Below are 15,169 nucleotides of genomic sequence, written 5' to 3' on the forward strand. Positions count from 1 at the left end.
GTGACCTGGCTGAAGTCGGACGCTTAACCGACTGCGCCACCCAGGCGCCCCGATATATTTATATTTTAAATATATATTATATTATATTACATTATATTATATTATATTACATTATATTATATTTGAAATAAATCACATACAACCCAAAAGGAGAAGAAAAAAACTGGTTAGCTACAAAATTATAAAAATCTAAAATAAGTCTTTTTTCTGTAAATAAGCAGATTTTACATAAAGGAAACACCTTCTAAAGATGGAGAATGTGACCTTCAACAGAAAATGTTTTTCAAGGAAACAAAACAAATTTTTTTGCTGAAGCAGAAATAAAACTATACCTCTGTAGTAAACTGACCTATGAAGTCAGAAAAAGGTTAAATATCAGTGAATCAGCTTGTGCCTCTTTTTTTTATTTTAATTTTTTTTTTTAACGTTTATTTACTTTTGAGACAGAGAGAGACAGAGCATGAACAGGGGAGGGTCAGAGAGAGGGAGACACAGAATCTGAAACAGGCTCCAGGCTCTGAGCTGTCAGCACAGAGCCCGACGCGGGGCTCGAACTCACGGACCGCGAGATCATGACCTGAGCCGAAGTCGGACGCTTAACCGACCAAGCCACCCAGGCGCCCCAGCTTGTGCCTCTTTTATCCCATTGTAAACATGCTGTTTCTAAAGCTTCCGATTAAAATGTCATCTCTTCTAACCCATATTCTAATTTCTCCCCCTGTGGTCAAAATTGAGGCCAGTCCCTAATGAACAAACAAATAACAAATATAGAAGAAAAGTTGAAACTTTTTTTGTGCTAAAAATGTCAAAAGTGACAGATAAAGACTAAAGTAATTGAGTCATCGAGGAAACTTACCTATCATCTAGCAAGTGTACGGTGAGAAAACAGTCATTTAAATATTTAAAAGAAGTACTTAACTTCTTAGAAATTGGGTTTCTGTAGCTCTGGATGTTATAAAACTCGACTGCTTATATAAGGGCTAAAACAAGTGATGAAAAGAGTGAAGCAAGTGACGTAGGAGGGAAAATGACACGTTGGAGGCGTTACTGAACCATAAGGTCCATTCCCTGCTGGGAAAAGCCGGCACCATCATAGCCAGCTGACTTTTGCCAAGCAGGAAAGTGCAAAAGAACTTAAAAAAAAAAAAAATCTGTATTTTTCTATGCAATCCCCAGCTATTTTTGGTTTCAAAAACTAATTTTATAATGAAATGTCACAGGAGTCAGACCAAACAAATTGATGGGCCAGAGATGATCAGCTCTTTTCATCCTCCGGAACAAGAACCCTAAATTCTCTCAGGGTCTGAGAAACCCAAGACTAATAGACTCAAAGAACACGCTAAGGCTAATGTGGAAGATGGCTATATATAGAAACAGAACTCATTTTAGAGGGATCTGGCTTACTAACTCAATTTTAAAGAAAAAAAATCTTTTTCATAATTTATAAAAAAATAGAAGTAGCAGAAGAAACACACATTGGAGACACATTTTCCCCTGCCACACTTTAAAGGATTTGTAATTTAGAGTTCTAATGGTTGAACTTCAGTTACATTGGAAACAGCATCTGCTATCTTCTCTAATTGGAATGATATGCATTAAACTTTTTATTTCTCTTCTGAGCCAGTTTCTCAAAAGGTACAGGAAAACCAACAAAGTCGTTTATCGAAGTCACATGATATGGGTAGCTGCTGACTCTTGAGTTCAGTAAAATCAATTAATTTTTAACGTTTTAAGAATTCTGAAATGAATAATTTTTTAAAAGGATTCTCATAACTGGGTTTCATTTTCATGACAATGAAACAAATTTGTTTTTAGCGAGGGCAGGATTGAGGGGAAGAATACCATTCGCATCTCTCAAAAAGAATTTTCTAAGTTTCCAAGATTAACACCAACAACAGAAAAAAGTCTTCTTAAAATATAATTTGATATAATATTAAAAAGCTCAACAATTCTATATCCACCTTACATTATCCATACATACTTAATGCAAGTGCTGTTCACAGTTCATAATATTTGTAAAATTAGTCACTTAACTTGGATCCTATTGGCTCAGAAATTCTGGAACCAAGAAGTCCGTTTTTCTGGTTACACCTCAGTATTAGAACTGATCTTCTGTTCCATTACTCTGTGTGTTTTCAGACTGTGGGCCAACAAACAAATATAGTAGCTTCTGATTAGAATTTTATTTGGATGAAATTGAATAGAATGGAAAACATTGAAGTGCAAGACCTGAAGTAAAAATAAATGATGTTTTCAAACTTGTGATTCCATTTTATTCATACACACACACACACACACACACACACACACACACACACACACTGGGCCACAGTGTGAAGTGTTTTTCCTCATTGTGAGTCACTGTCAAAAAAGCTTGACAAAAATTTCACATATTCGTGTGTAAAGGACTTCAATCTGTGATTCTGCATTTGTAGAAATTGAGTTTAAGGAGGGAGAAACGCAGCATCTTGTTAACATTGAAGTAATCTTCGATGGGATCAGAGAAATGAGAGAGGCCTTCACTGTTCACCTAAAACCCGATGAGAACATGATTGCAGAGACTCAGGTAAGAGAATGTGGATACAAATTCAGGGCTTGCACTTTAATCGGGGAAAATGCATATAAGCCTCACATGGTATACAGTAGACTAATGGAATTTTGTGCAAGCCTCGTGTAAGGAGATGTGCATAATCCCCTTTTCACCTCAGAAATAAATGTTGCTCCTATTACTCTTCCTTTGAAAAGTCGTGTGTAGAGAAACTCAGAGACTACAGTCACTGAGCCCCACGTCTGCCCATTTAGCCTTTCCATTTCAGTCGGCAGCCATTGAATTTGAGATTCATTTCCAGAAAGAGAGCATCATCTCCGCATAAAGAGAAGACTGTAAATTCAGTGCTGCAGCTCATTAAAATGTACATTTTAATCCACGTCACAGTTTGCTTTCCCTCAAAATTCCCACCGCTCATCCTAGCTTTATCAAATTGATGTCCGGAGCCTCAGCGACCAAAATGTCATGGTCCTAATACTGGTTTTCTGTGCTCATTTCACTTAAATTGTGTCACCGACCAATTTTCTTCAAGATACACATAATTTCCACAGAATGTTGACATTTGAACCTTAATCTCTACAACTGAATAATTTTAGGCACAGACCAATGTTTCTAATATCTATGCTTAAATTTACTGTTTCTTTGATTATTTAATTTACTATTAGTACAAAATCAAATTGGGCAGATTTCTTCCCTTCAGTATTTGTTATCATTTTATAAGCTTTCCTGCTTGATGGTATTTCTGCTACAGTGCCTGGCTTTTTTTTAAGTCATATTGAAAATTCAAGAAGTATGGGCCGAAAACCTTTCCCACGTATATATTTTTTATAACCCTTGATCACATTAAAAATGATTATTGTTATTTTTATGGAGCATTGCATTAAACTCTTTGGGGTGAAAGGAACAGAGATTCATTCAGGTCACTTCAAGGGACAGCAGCTTCTTTTACAAATCCACAGGTGAATATAGATTTGGAAACTGTGATATATAAGATATCGGAAGGTTCTTCAGGAGCTAAGGCAAATTTATCGGCAGGGTGTCCTGGCATCACGCTCTGCCTGGGCTTCAGGCTGTGCTTCTGGTCTCTGCTCATTTAAAGCCTCGCTTTTCACTGGCGTCCGCGTCAGCATGGCCATGCTATCACATGACCCCTAGGATCTGCCTTATTTCAGCCTGTCGCTCAGCTTTTTTCCCACTAGCAACTAATTGACCCTTTCATGGGTCTTCCATGTCTCAACCCAAGACAGATTCAGCCGCGATCATCACGATTTGGAGAGGAAAAATAGAACCCAAATACCTCGTGAACCACCGGCCACCCCTGGCTGCCCTGGGCTCATGCACCCTCCCCTGGTGCCAGAAGATACGGCCAAGGTGCCAGAATCACCCAGAACAAACCACATAGGGCCTGTCACTCTGCAGGGGCCCTGCGTGTGACAGTTCTCATCATTGTGACGCCAGGGACGTGCCAAGCATCATGGGTATCATACCGTACAATAGAAGCTCCTAGAGCCAAATATTTTCATAACCAAAGGTAATTATCTTTTCCCTGTAGGTCACCAAAGCCATTGTGTATATAGAAGAAATGAACAGCATGGCAGACGTCACTTTTCCTTCTGTCCCTCAAATTGTGTCGTTACTGATGTATGATGACACTTCCAGAGCTAAAGATAGTGCTGGACCTGTGTCTGGCTATCCCGTCGTCTGTATCACAGTGAGTAGGCAATTGACAAAATTGAGAAATATTGCAAAATTACTATTTAAAATAATTATAGATGTTAGCCAGTGTAGGATAGGCTTTGCCATGAAGAAATGCCAAGTGGAAAATACCACAAGGCATAAGCTTTGAACTTTGGGGACAGGAAAACATAACGTTAGTCAAATAAAGCTCCCATTTTTCTTCCTTATCCAACAAAGGTTTATTAACTCATGTGTACACAGTGTGTTGTCTCCTGTTATCTCAGGGTCTGCCATTGATAGAAAAATAAATAAGGGTTGAACTGTGCACTCAAGAAACTTAAAAATTGGATTTTTAAGGAAGAGAAAAATGGATAGCAATCGTCGCTCTACCAGAGGGTAAGATGTGATCATGACCATGAAAGCCAGCTAAAGCCCCAGCTCCATGTGTGAGAAGAGGCTTGGGGCACTTGTGTGGAATTTCAGCAGTTTAAGATAAGAGTCAGACAGGGGAAGGCCATTCCAGGAGGAAGTGATTGCAACACGAGCCACATCTACAGGAATAGCGCTAAAAAAATGGCATATTATGATTACTTTTTACTTGCCTCTCCTTGACTTTAAGTTATAAGTTCCTTGCGAGCAAAACTGGAATGCGCTTATTTTTATATGTTATTTTTATATGACCACAGCCCAGGTGTAATGATCTACGTATAATAGGCACACAATAAATGTTTATCGAATTAACTAGGCAGGTAAGAATTTGGTCCCAAGTTATAGAGTTCTTTCCACGTTATACGAAGGACCGTGGACTTCATCGGTTGGGTAGCAGGGGGTTCTCGCGCAGAGGAACGGCAGGAGAAGAGGGCTGTGTTGGAGTGTCCCCACACAGCAGTGTGTCACTTGCCCGGAAAGACCCCCAGCCTGCTGCGAGGTGGTGCTGGGAATGGGAAGGAAGGTACCGGCTTAAACATTGCAAAAGAAGAATCAACCAAGTTCACTGACCCACCGGAAGTGGGGGACAAGATGAGAGAGAGGAGGGAAGGAGGGAGGGAGAACAAGAATGATTCGGGTCATGACGTGATGCAAAGCATAGCAAGTTTACGGGCATCAAGTTAGAGTAGAAACGCCCAGTAAGCTATTTGAAATGGAAGCTCAGAGTCCACATGCCTGTTAGGGCTAGAATAGAAATGTGCCGGCTGCATGAATAGCAGGTAGAAATGGCAGAAAGCAGCAGGGAAAACACTAGGATAGAGAGCTTGAGAGGCAGAACTTCCACACTGTTCTGTGCCGTGGCCCTAACAGTCACTTGTCTCCCACAGGCTTGCAACCCTAAATACTCAGACTATGACAAAACAGGCTCCATTTGTGCAAGTGAGAACATCAACGACACCTTGACCCGGTACCGATGGCTGACTAGCGCTCCCGCTGGCCCTGATGGCGTGACCAGCCCCATGAGAGAAGTGGACTTTGACACCTTCTTTACGTCATCCAAGATGATCACCTTAGACTCCGTATACTTTCAGCCTGGCTCTCGGGTGCAGTGTGCGGCTCGTGCTGTGAATGCCGATGGCAATGAGGGCCTGGAGCTGATGAGCCCTGTCGTAACCATCAGCAGAGAAGAAGGTACTGCACTGCCATTGTCACATGATGACCAGTGAGATACACAAATGTCTGATTCCTGGCTATTAGTTCTCCCAAATGCCCCCATGCATTCCTTAATATTCTTTAAGTGCTTAATTTTTTTTAAGTTTATGTATCTGTTTTGAGAGAGAGAGTGAGAGCGGACGAGGGGCAGAAAGAGAGGGAGAAAGAAAATCCCAAGCAGCCTCCGTGTTCTCAGTGCCAAGCCCGACGCAGGGCTGGAACTCACGAACCGCGAGATCGCGCGTGAGCTGAGCCGAAATTGAGAGTAGGACGCTTAACCAGCTGAGCCACCGGGTGCCTAAATATTCTTCAAGTACTTGAAAAATGACATCATTTTTATAAAAATATTCATTAGAAAATAAGCATTTATTTGTTCCACGTGTTGTGATCACCTGTTATATGCCAGACTTTAGGCTGCCATACGCATACTTTCTGCTGGTGATGAGAACAATAGATCAGGATGCTTATTCTCGAGGAAGTCACCCAAGCTGGGGACAAAGATTAACTTTAGTCTGGACAAGGCACAGTAAAAGTGATTCGTTCTACCCTGGGTGGGTCAGGAAAGGTTTCCTCCAAGAAAAACTGCTTACGCTGAATCTCGGAAACAGCAGAGAAAGAAAAGCATGAGCAATTACTGATAGAAGGCTGAAAAATCCTGGGATAATCCGGAAACTACAGAGACATGGGGAAGCATGTGAGAGGGACACTAGGGAGAATCTGGACACGGTGGCTCCTATACGATGACCTGGTTGCTGCACAAGTAGGAGTTTGCTGGGGACCGGGCCCGAGGAGGGATGGTGCAGGTGGAGAGAGATGTACAGGTGTCCACACTCTGTGATTATGGGGGTGGGGAGTGGGGGGGGGGGGTCCAGGGCCGAAGCCCAGACACTGGAGGTGAAGAACAGGATGTAGCTGGAGACAACACTGAAAAGACAGGAACTCTACTTTATAAACTAATCTTGCACTCTGGAGAAGAACTTTTAAGTTAGATTTTTATTTTTTTTTTAAGTTAGATTTTTAAAATAACAGTCTGGTGGGGCGCCTGGGTGGCTCAGTCAGTTGGACGACTGACTTCGGCTCAGGTCATGATCTCACAGCTTGTGGGTTCTAGCCCCGCGTCGGGCTCTGTGCTGACAGCTCAGAGCCTGGAGCCTGTTTCGGATTCTGTGTCTCCCTCTCTCTCTGCCCCTCCCCAACTCGCACTCTGTTACTCTCAAAAATAAATAAACGTTAAAAAAATTGAAAGTAACAGTTTGTTTATAAGATTTTATTCCTAAAACTTCCTTTGCATATAATGGTTCAGAAGTGTATTTGTCGCATAAAGAAATGTTATAGGTACCACCTCCCACAGTTAATACTCAAGATCGATATTTATTGATATCATATATAGTAAACATGCTCTTCTGTTAGAATTAAAATATACGGTTTTTAAATTTTTTTTAATGTTTTTATTTATTTTTGAGACAGAGAGAGAGACAGAGCATGAGCAAGTGAGGGGCAGAGAGAGAAGGAGACACAGAATCTAAAGCAGGCTCCAGGCTCTAAGCTGTCAGCACAGAGTCCGATACAGGGCTCAAATTCACCACAAAATAATGACTTGAGCAGAAGTCGGACGCTTAACCAACTGAGCCACTCAGGCACCCCTAAAATATATGGTTTTTAAATTCCTCTAAAAACCAAACTGTTATGTTAGTACCAGAAAGGGAAAAAAAATAAATTAAACACTGCCTTAAAATGAGTCCCCCTCGGGGTGCCTGGGTGGCACAGTCGGTTAAGCGTCCGACTTCAGCTCAGGTCACGATCTCGCGGTCCGTGGGTTCGAGTCCCCCGTCGGGCTCTGGGCTGACGGCTCGGAGCCTGGAGACTGCTTCCGATTCTGTGTCTCCCTCTCTCTCTGCCCCTCCCCCGTTCATGCTCTGTCTCTCTCTGTCCCAAAAATAAATAAACGTTGAAAAAAAAAAAATGAGTCCCCCTCTTTATAAAATATTCCAGATGCTGGCAACTGCCTTGATTTTATTGCTACCTTAATAAATATTTGTCTGTTTCCTTTGTTTTGTACAAATAGAAAAGAGATTATATATTGCCTAATTGTCTTGAAATTACAACCCCGCATCTTTGTTCCATGTTACGAAAATGAAAACATTACAATTCTTTTAAAGTAAACATTGGAGGAAGATTTTCATGTCAGCATTCTTGAGGATCACTGAGAGCTAGATAGATGTTAGACAGAAAACAATCTTATATCGTCATGTGTTTCAGTACGTGTCTGCATCTGTCAGTATCAGTATATTTTGTATCAGTATGTATATTATAAATTATAATTCATAATACACATACCATAAGAAGTTACATATATAGAGAAAACTCTACTGTATACATTTTGTTCCCTAATTTCAAGGAGACTTTAGGTTTTTTTGTTTTAAAGATGAGTGCATTTTTAGTTGCTTTGATTATCAATACCGATACTTTATGACTAGTCAGTAAGTAAGTATATTATTCTATGGTAAACATCCAATTCATGTAATTAAACTGTAGTTATTTTTTCCTGTCGGCTTTCACATGTTATATTAAAATGACTTTGTAAATATGATTATAACCTAGAATGAATGCCCAGTGTATTAAACAATTGAACAGTAAACAGAATAATTAAACATTGAACAGTAACGATTTTTTCTCAAACTTTATAAAACACCCAACATGTAAAGAAGTAGCCAGTAAACTGTCTGCTGTGATTGCTTCTCACACCAGGGTTTTCGGCTTTTTTATAGCTCTTCTTAGCAATGCTTTGGTCCACAGAGAATTTTTAATTTTATTACTTAAAAAGTAAGGGTGCCTAGTTTAAAAACATTCTCTAGGTGTTGTCTGTTTTCTTCTTTTAGCATAAACATGTTCGTTTTTCCCTGAGGTCTCTGTCAGCCCCGAGTACCAGGGACGGTGGGAGCAGAACCATTCTCCGCTAAACTGCGCTACACGGGCCCCGAGGACCCAGAGTACACAAACCTTATCAAGCTCACTGTCACGATGCCACACGTAGACGGTAGGTGGCTTGGGTGAGCAAAGCCACGGGAGTGGTTTGGGCTCCTCCGTACCTGGTTCATGTCACTGAGTGGTCGAAATCACCAAGCAGACAATACATGTTCGTTGTGCAACTTGACCGTCGAGTCCTTCTGCTTCTTTCAAGTGTTTCTGCTTTCTCTCGATCCTGTTTTTTTTAAGTGTGACGATTTACGCATTCTTTAAAATGAAATAAATGTAATACATTGTCCAAACACGATGGAGCGAAACTTTGGTTAATGTGCTAGTTTTTATGAAATGGCACAAATATGTCCATCCTTAAAAACTCTTAATCTTAAACTTGGAATTCCGGTAAAGTATCTCGACACCTCATTGAGCCTTCAGTGTGTATTTGCTATTTCATAGCCGGAATTTTATAAATCCAATTTATAAATGGTGTTCATTTTCTCCAGATAAGAAAGTGTGGCCAGAATTTATGAGTCATTAACTTTATCCACACTGGGAACATTTTCCCAAGTACAGAAAATGTTTTCTTTCTTTTTTTTTTAACGTTTATTTATTTTTGAGAAACAGAGACAGAACGTGAGTGGGGGAGGGGCAGAGAGAAAGGGAGACACAGAGTCCGAAGCAGGCTCCAGGCTCTGAGCTGTCAGCATAGAGCCCGACGCGGGGCTCGAACCCACAAACCGTGAGATCATGACCTGAGCTGAAGTTGGACGCTTACCCGACTGAGCCACCCAGGCGCCCCCAGAAAACATTTGCAAGTTCTATTCCCCTCAATGACTTTATACCTGAAATAAATTGTTAATATTAATTTCATCACTTGGTGTGTTAGTTATAGTTTAAGTAGCTAGGTGAGAGGAAACAACTGGTCAGTATTGGGAACGATAAGGTAGAATTTTTCTTTCTCAGAAAAAAAAAAGACGTAATTGTGTTTTTCCTGCTTATTACAAACCCAAATTTGTGTTGGTGGGAGATAGGTGGGCAAGAATGTGCACCTCTTTACTTTACAGCATAGTGAGGGACCCACGTACGCCCAGCCCATCTCTAGGCTCATGTTGGAGATGTGACTCAAAGGTGCAAAGGGCAAGGAGGGACCCAGCAGGGAAAAACAAGCTATAACAGTCCTAATAGAAAGGCTGGTCCCTCATGCTGCTCCCAGAACTGACTGTGCATTGTGTGCATTGGTCAATAGCCACAGCTCTTCCAGGAGCATGGTAGAAGCTGACCAGTTCTTTTGTGAGGCCAAGGGTCACTCTAGAAGAATCTGAGAACAAGAGGTGGGTAAGGTTCCAGGAGAACACCTCTATCATGGTCCTTTGCTGTGTTGTTTACACCGGGCTTCAACAAACTGTGGCCTCTGTGCTAAATCCAGCTTGCTGCCTCTTTTCAAACAACCTTGCAACCTAAGAATGGTTTTACATGTTTAAATGTTTGGAAAAAACCAAAAGAACAATATTTCATGGAGCGTGAAAATTACATGAAATTATAATCCATTGTTCATGATAAAGTCTTCTGTTAATACTTTTACATGTCTCCCGTGGCAGCCTCCCATCTACCATGGCAGCATCGAGCCGTTGTGACACAGACCTGATGGCCCACAAATTTTAAAATATTTACTATTTGACCCTTTATGGAAGAAGTTTGCCAGTCCTCGGCCTGTATTTTATAGGGGTAGTTTTAAACTTCTTGGTCTCAGAACATCCTTAAAAACTATTTAGGATCTCAAAGACTTCCTGTTTTTATGAGTTATGTCTGTAAATATGGCCTAGATTTAAAATTAAAATTAAGGAGTTATTTTCATTCAGTGAAAAATAACAAATCCATTACATATTAGCATGAAAAACATACTTTTAACAAAAATAACTATAATTGGGGCACTTGCGTGGCTCGGTCGGTTGAGTGTCCGACTTCAGCTCAGGTCATGATCTCGTGGTGCATGAGTTTGGGCCCCGCGTCAGGCTCTGTGCTGACAACTCGGAGCCTGGAGCCCGCTTCAGATCCTGTGTCTCCCTCTCTCTCTGTTCCTCCCCTACTCGTGCTCTGTCTCTCTGTCTCTCTCTCAAAAATAAAGATTAAAAGAAATAAAAACAAAAAAAAAAAAACTATCACTTATAAATCAAAAAATTTATTGGTTTTCTTATACTTTTAAAATATATTTAATGTCTGGCTTAATTAAAGACAGCTGAATTCTTTTATCTACTTCTGCATTCAATCTGTGGCAATGTGTGATGACCCGTACCCTCTGAAGAAGTCCACGGTACACTAGTGAGAGAATAATGGTGGGAAAGTCAAATAATGCCTTAGAATCATTATGAGAATAGTTTTAGTATCACAGATCTCCTGAAAAATTCCAGGGGACATCTGGGACACCACATTGAGAGTAATCACTGCCATACAGTATTTTATAAGACTTGTCTTCTGGAGGATGAAGAAATGACAAGTGTTCTAAGCCCTTTGCTGGTGACAATGGCATCATGATTACATTTCCTCGCAGGCATGCTCCCTGTGATCTCCACTAAAGAGCTTTCCAACTTCGAGCTCACCCTCAGTCCTGACGGCTCAAGAGTTGGAAACCACCAGTGCTCCAATCTTCTGGACTATACTGAAGTGAAGACCCACCATGGTTTCTTGACTGATGCTACAAAAAATCCAGAAATAATTGGAGAGACGCATCCTTACCAGTACAGCTCGTCTATCAGAGGTTCCAGTACCTTACGCTTCTATCGAAACCTGAACCTGGAGGCCTGCTTATGGGAGTTTGTTAGCTACTATGACATGTCAGAACTTCTGACTGACTGTGGAGGCACCATCGGGACGGATGGACAGGTATGGATTTTGAACATCTGAGCTTCGGTCACTGGAAAAGCCAGTTGGTTCTGTCCAAGTATACAGATTTGGACTAAAGCCCACCTCCAGGCTTCCATCTTGGTGGTAGTTCATTAGGCACAAGAGACACTGTCATGACTGGTGTGAAAATTCATGTCTGCTTCTGGAATCAATATCATTGTCTTTGTATCAAAGGGTCACTGTATAATTATTGCCATAAAGTCCAAATCTCTTCTGATATTATAAAATTCCAAGTACTAATTTCTTTTCAAAGCATACATCATCATTTATTGTGTATACATACAGATGTCTGTAATGTATCATAAATCATCTAAGATGAGGATTTTCAATCCTCTGGTGAGTTCAGTTTTTCTTCTTCCTTATTTTCTTCCTGCACCTTCTATCTTTCTGTCCTTTATCCCGTCTTCTCCTGCCTAGTTTTCAAATCCCCTTTGCCTCCCAGTCTGCTTCATTTCTCCATCACTAACATAGTCAAAAGCATTTGTACTACAGTCTTATTGTTATTCCTGCTCTGTGTTTATTGACTCCTCTTCATACTACGCAGACATTTACACATAAAATACACAACACACACACACACACACACACACACACACACACACACACACAAAATCCCTACCCTCATCATCATGAACAAAGTTGTTGTCAAAATGATAAAGAGGCAAGATCTCCGTTGGCAGTTATGATAGAGAATCTAAAATATGTTGAGTGTAGTTTAGAAGCGTAATGAGTGTTTGAACTAAAAGCCATGCCCTGTCCTACCTGGACTAAACAAAGAGTTTATATAAGCAGGCTTACACATTAAAGTGTTGAATGGTACCCCGTATGTATCATGTCTTTCAAGACTTTGCCAGGGTGAGGCCGGATTTTGACCAATCTATACCCCTGTGGTGTTAAAGTATAAAACATGTAGTAGCATTAGAAATGTGAATGACAACAGAGTATCAGTTTAACCTGAGGCGAAGCTGTGAAACCTGACACATTCTGCTAGTGTTGATGTGGAATGGGCAGCCATTGATTACATCTGGGGACTACTGGACTCCCAGGTAATGAGGCGTTATCTCCATCTCCTCTAAAAGCAGCAAAATATTCAGAAACTTGCAAGGATTAGTAAAAATTCATGAAACACCAACAGGAAGACAGTGAGGAATGCTGGAAAGAGCATGGATATTAGAAACTAGCACATGTAGACCTAAATTTGGCTCTGAGGTTTTCTAGCTTTGTTGTCCCTGGGTGAGTTACTTAAGCCCTCGGAAGTGTTACCTTTTCAGGTCCCTCTTCCCCAGTGTATCTTTGCCACCAGAAAGAAACATGAAAGAAAAAAGTCTTCCCCCAGAATAAAAATCAAGGCTCATATTAACAAATCTACGTCAGCCTTTTCCTTTATAGGTCAAATATCCCTGGTTCCTTCAGCTGGGACTCACAGAACTTGTTTCCAATCCGTTATTCAATCATTCCCGTTTTCTTTCTCATTGCTCTTCTCTCAGGATCTTGCATAAGTCACAGGATCTATCAGCATAGACAAAATAAGATATATAATAGGATTACATTTTAGTTCCAGTTCTTTGTTCTCATTCACTCAGTACCATGGAGCTTTTCTATGGGTCTCACCTAGGCTATAGTTTATTTTCACCCTCAAGAATGTTTTCCATCTTTTCTGCAAAGTGGCAGCATTTTTTGATCCTTTATATCTGCAACCCAGACAGCCTTCTCTAGTGAAAACCTTGCACTTGCCCGCTGAAGTTCTATCCTATTACATCTGCCCACTTCTTCAGTGTCTCAAGGGCATTATTTTTTTTTTAATATTTATTTATTTTAGAGAGAGAGCACAAGCAGGGGAGGGGCAGAGAGAGGGAGACACAGAATCCAAAGTAGGCTCCAGACTCTGGCTGTCAGCACAAAACCCAACGCAGAACTGTGAGATCATGACCTGAAGTCATATGCTTTGCCCCAAGGCCATTTTGAATGCAAATTCTGTCCCTCTAATGTGTTCATGTCTCTAGCCAAATCTTACCATAAAATGCTCAGCTAAATTGACTATACTTTGCTGTGTGTGTGTGTGTGTGTGTGTGTGTGTGTGTGTGTGTGTGTTTAAATCACAGTTCCTCTATTTAATTTTTTAACTTCAGTGCTTTTTCCTTCCTATCACCACTGCCAGGCAGAAAAGTCACTGCCCTGCTTCTGTAGTTCAGCTGTCAGCGGTTCTGCTCCGTTAGGTGAAAGCTAGCAACCAGAGGCTGATGTTAAGATTTACCTGCCTGCAAGGCTTCTGGTACCTAACACTAGGAATAGAAGAATTATCTCATCCAATTCTTAACTGGTTTGCATTACCTTCCTAAGATGCCCAGATGTGTATAGGAGTTTCTTCTTAGAAGCTTTGTTTTTGTTTTTGTTTTTTTGCTTTAGAATTGTTGAAAATAAATCTAATAGTATCACCATCACAATCAACATAAATAGAGATGACCAGATTCAGTATAAATCATTGAAATTTCAGGATCTTGTTATAAAATTTTAAAAGCCTCAGTATAAACTAAACATTAATACAATCTAATAAGACATGTTGATCACTCTTTTAGAGTGGAGCTCAGAGATGTTCATCTCCATTTCCCCTACTTTCTTCCTTAGGCTTAAACTTTTACTTCTCCCCACCTCCCCCCAACACACACATTACTTAAATATAGGTGAGGAAGAGGGAAATATAAAGTAGAAGAAATATAGTAGCTCTTTGAGATATTTCCCTAATTTTCCCCATTACTTTTGAGTTCTGGAGAAAAAGAGAAAATACCTAATGATTGTACTAACGATAGCAATAATGATAATAATAGCAATAGCGAACAATTATTTAATGTCTACTCTGTGCCCGCCATTCTTCTAAATACATATTTCCACAAATTCTGTCCTCACATTATGAAACAAATATGAATTTTTCCCCCTTATTAGAGATAAGAAGGCTGAAGCAAAGAGATTTCAAATAATGGCCCAAATTCAATTCACTTGTAGACCTGTGCTGTTAACCACATCATGATTCTTATCTGGACATTTAATTGAGTGAATCAAATGCCATTTGATTGGGTGAATGACAGGAATGGATGTGGTCCCAGATATAATTGCAAGAAAGGCAAATGTACTTCTCTGTGCTTGGGACCAAAATGCTGCCCAACCGTGGTCATGAGAATGCATGCCAGTTATGTCTGTGCCCCCTGCTGATAAAGTTATACAAATCCAAAACTTAGCTCACAACTGTGAGATCATGCCCTGAGCCAAAATCAAGAGTTGGATACTTAACTGCCTAAGCCACCTAGGCACCCCTCTAAAATTATATTTAATGAGATATTTTACTTTATTTTTGCTACTGTCTTTGAAGTCTGGTGTGTATTTTACATGCACAACACATCTCAATTCTGACTAGACTCATTTTGAATGGTCAGTAGCCACACA

The 15,169-nt window shown here is 40.4% G+C and overlaps 1 protein-coding gene across 1 annotated transcript in view; it reads left to right on the forward strand.

The window, feature by feature from the left end:
• Positions 1 to 15,169, forward strand: part of FREM2 (FRAS1 related extracellular matrix 2) — a 158,880-nt gene that overhangs the window by 134,194 nt on the left and 9,517 nt on the right. The window contains exons 12-16 of the mRNA XM_032593438.1: positions 2,436 to 2,566; positions 4,101 to 4,259; positions 5,542 to 5,845; positions 8,772 to 8,903; positions 11,379 to 11,710. Of these exons, the coding sequence (XP_032449329.1) occupies positions 2,436 to 2,566; positions 4,101 to 4,259; positions 5,542 to 5,845; positions 8,772 to 8,903; positions 11,379 to 11,710 (1,058 nt within the window). The remainder of the gene's footprint in view (positions 1 to 2,435; positions 2,567 to 4,100; positions 4,260 to 5,541; positions 5,846 to 8,771; positions 8,904 to 11,378; positions 11,711 to 15,169) is intronic.

Source organism: Lynx canadensis, chromosome A1, assembly GCF_007474595.2.
Source record: "Lynx canadensis isolate LIC74 chromosome A1, mLynCan4.pri.v2, whole genome shotgun sequence".
NCBI classification, from domain to species: domain Eukaryota; kingdom Metazoa; phylum Chordata; class Mammalia; order Carnivora; family Felidae; genus Lynx; species Lynx canadensis.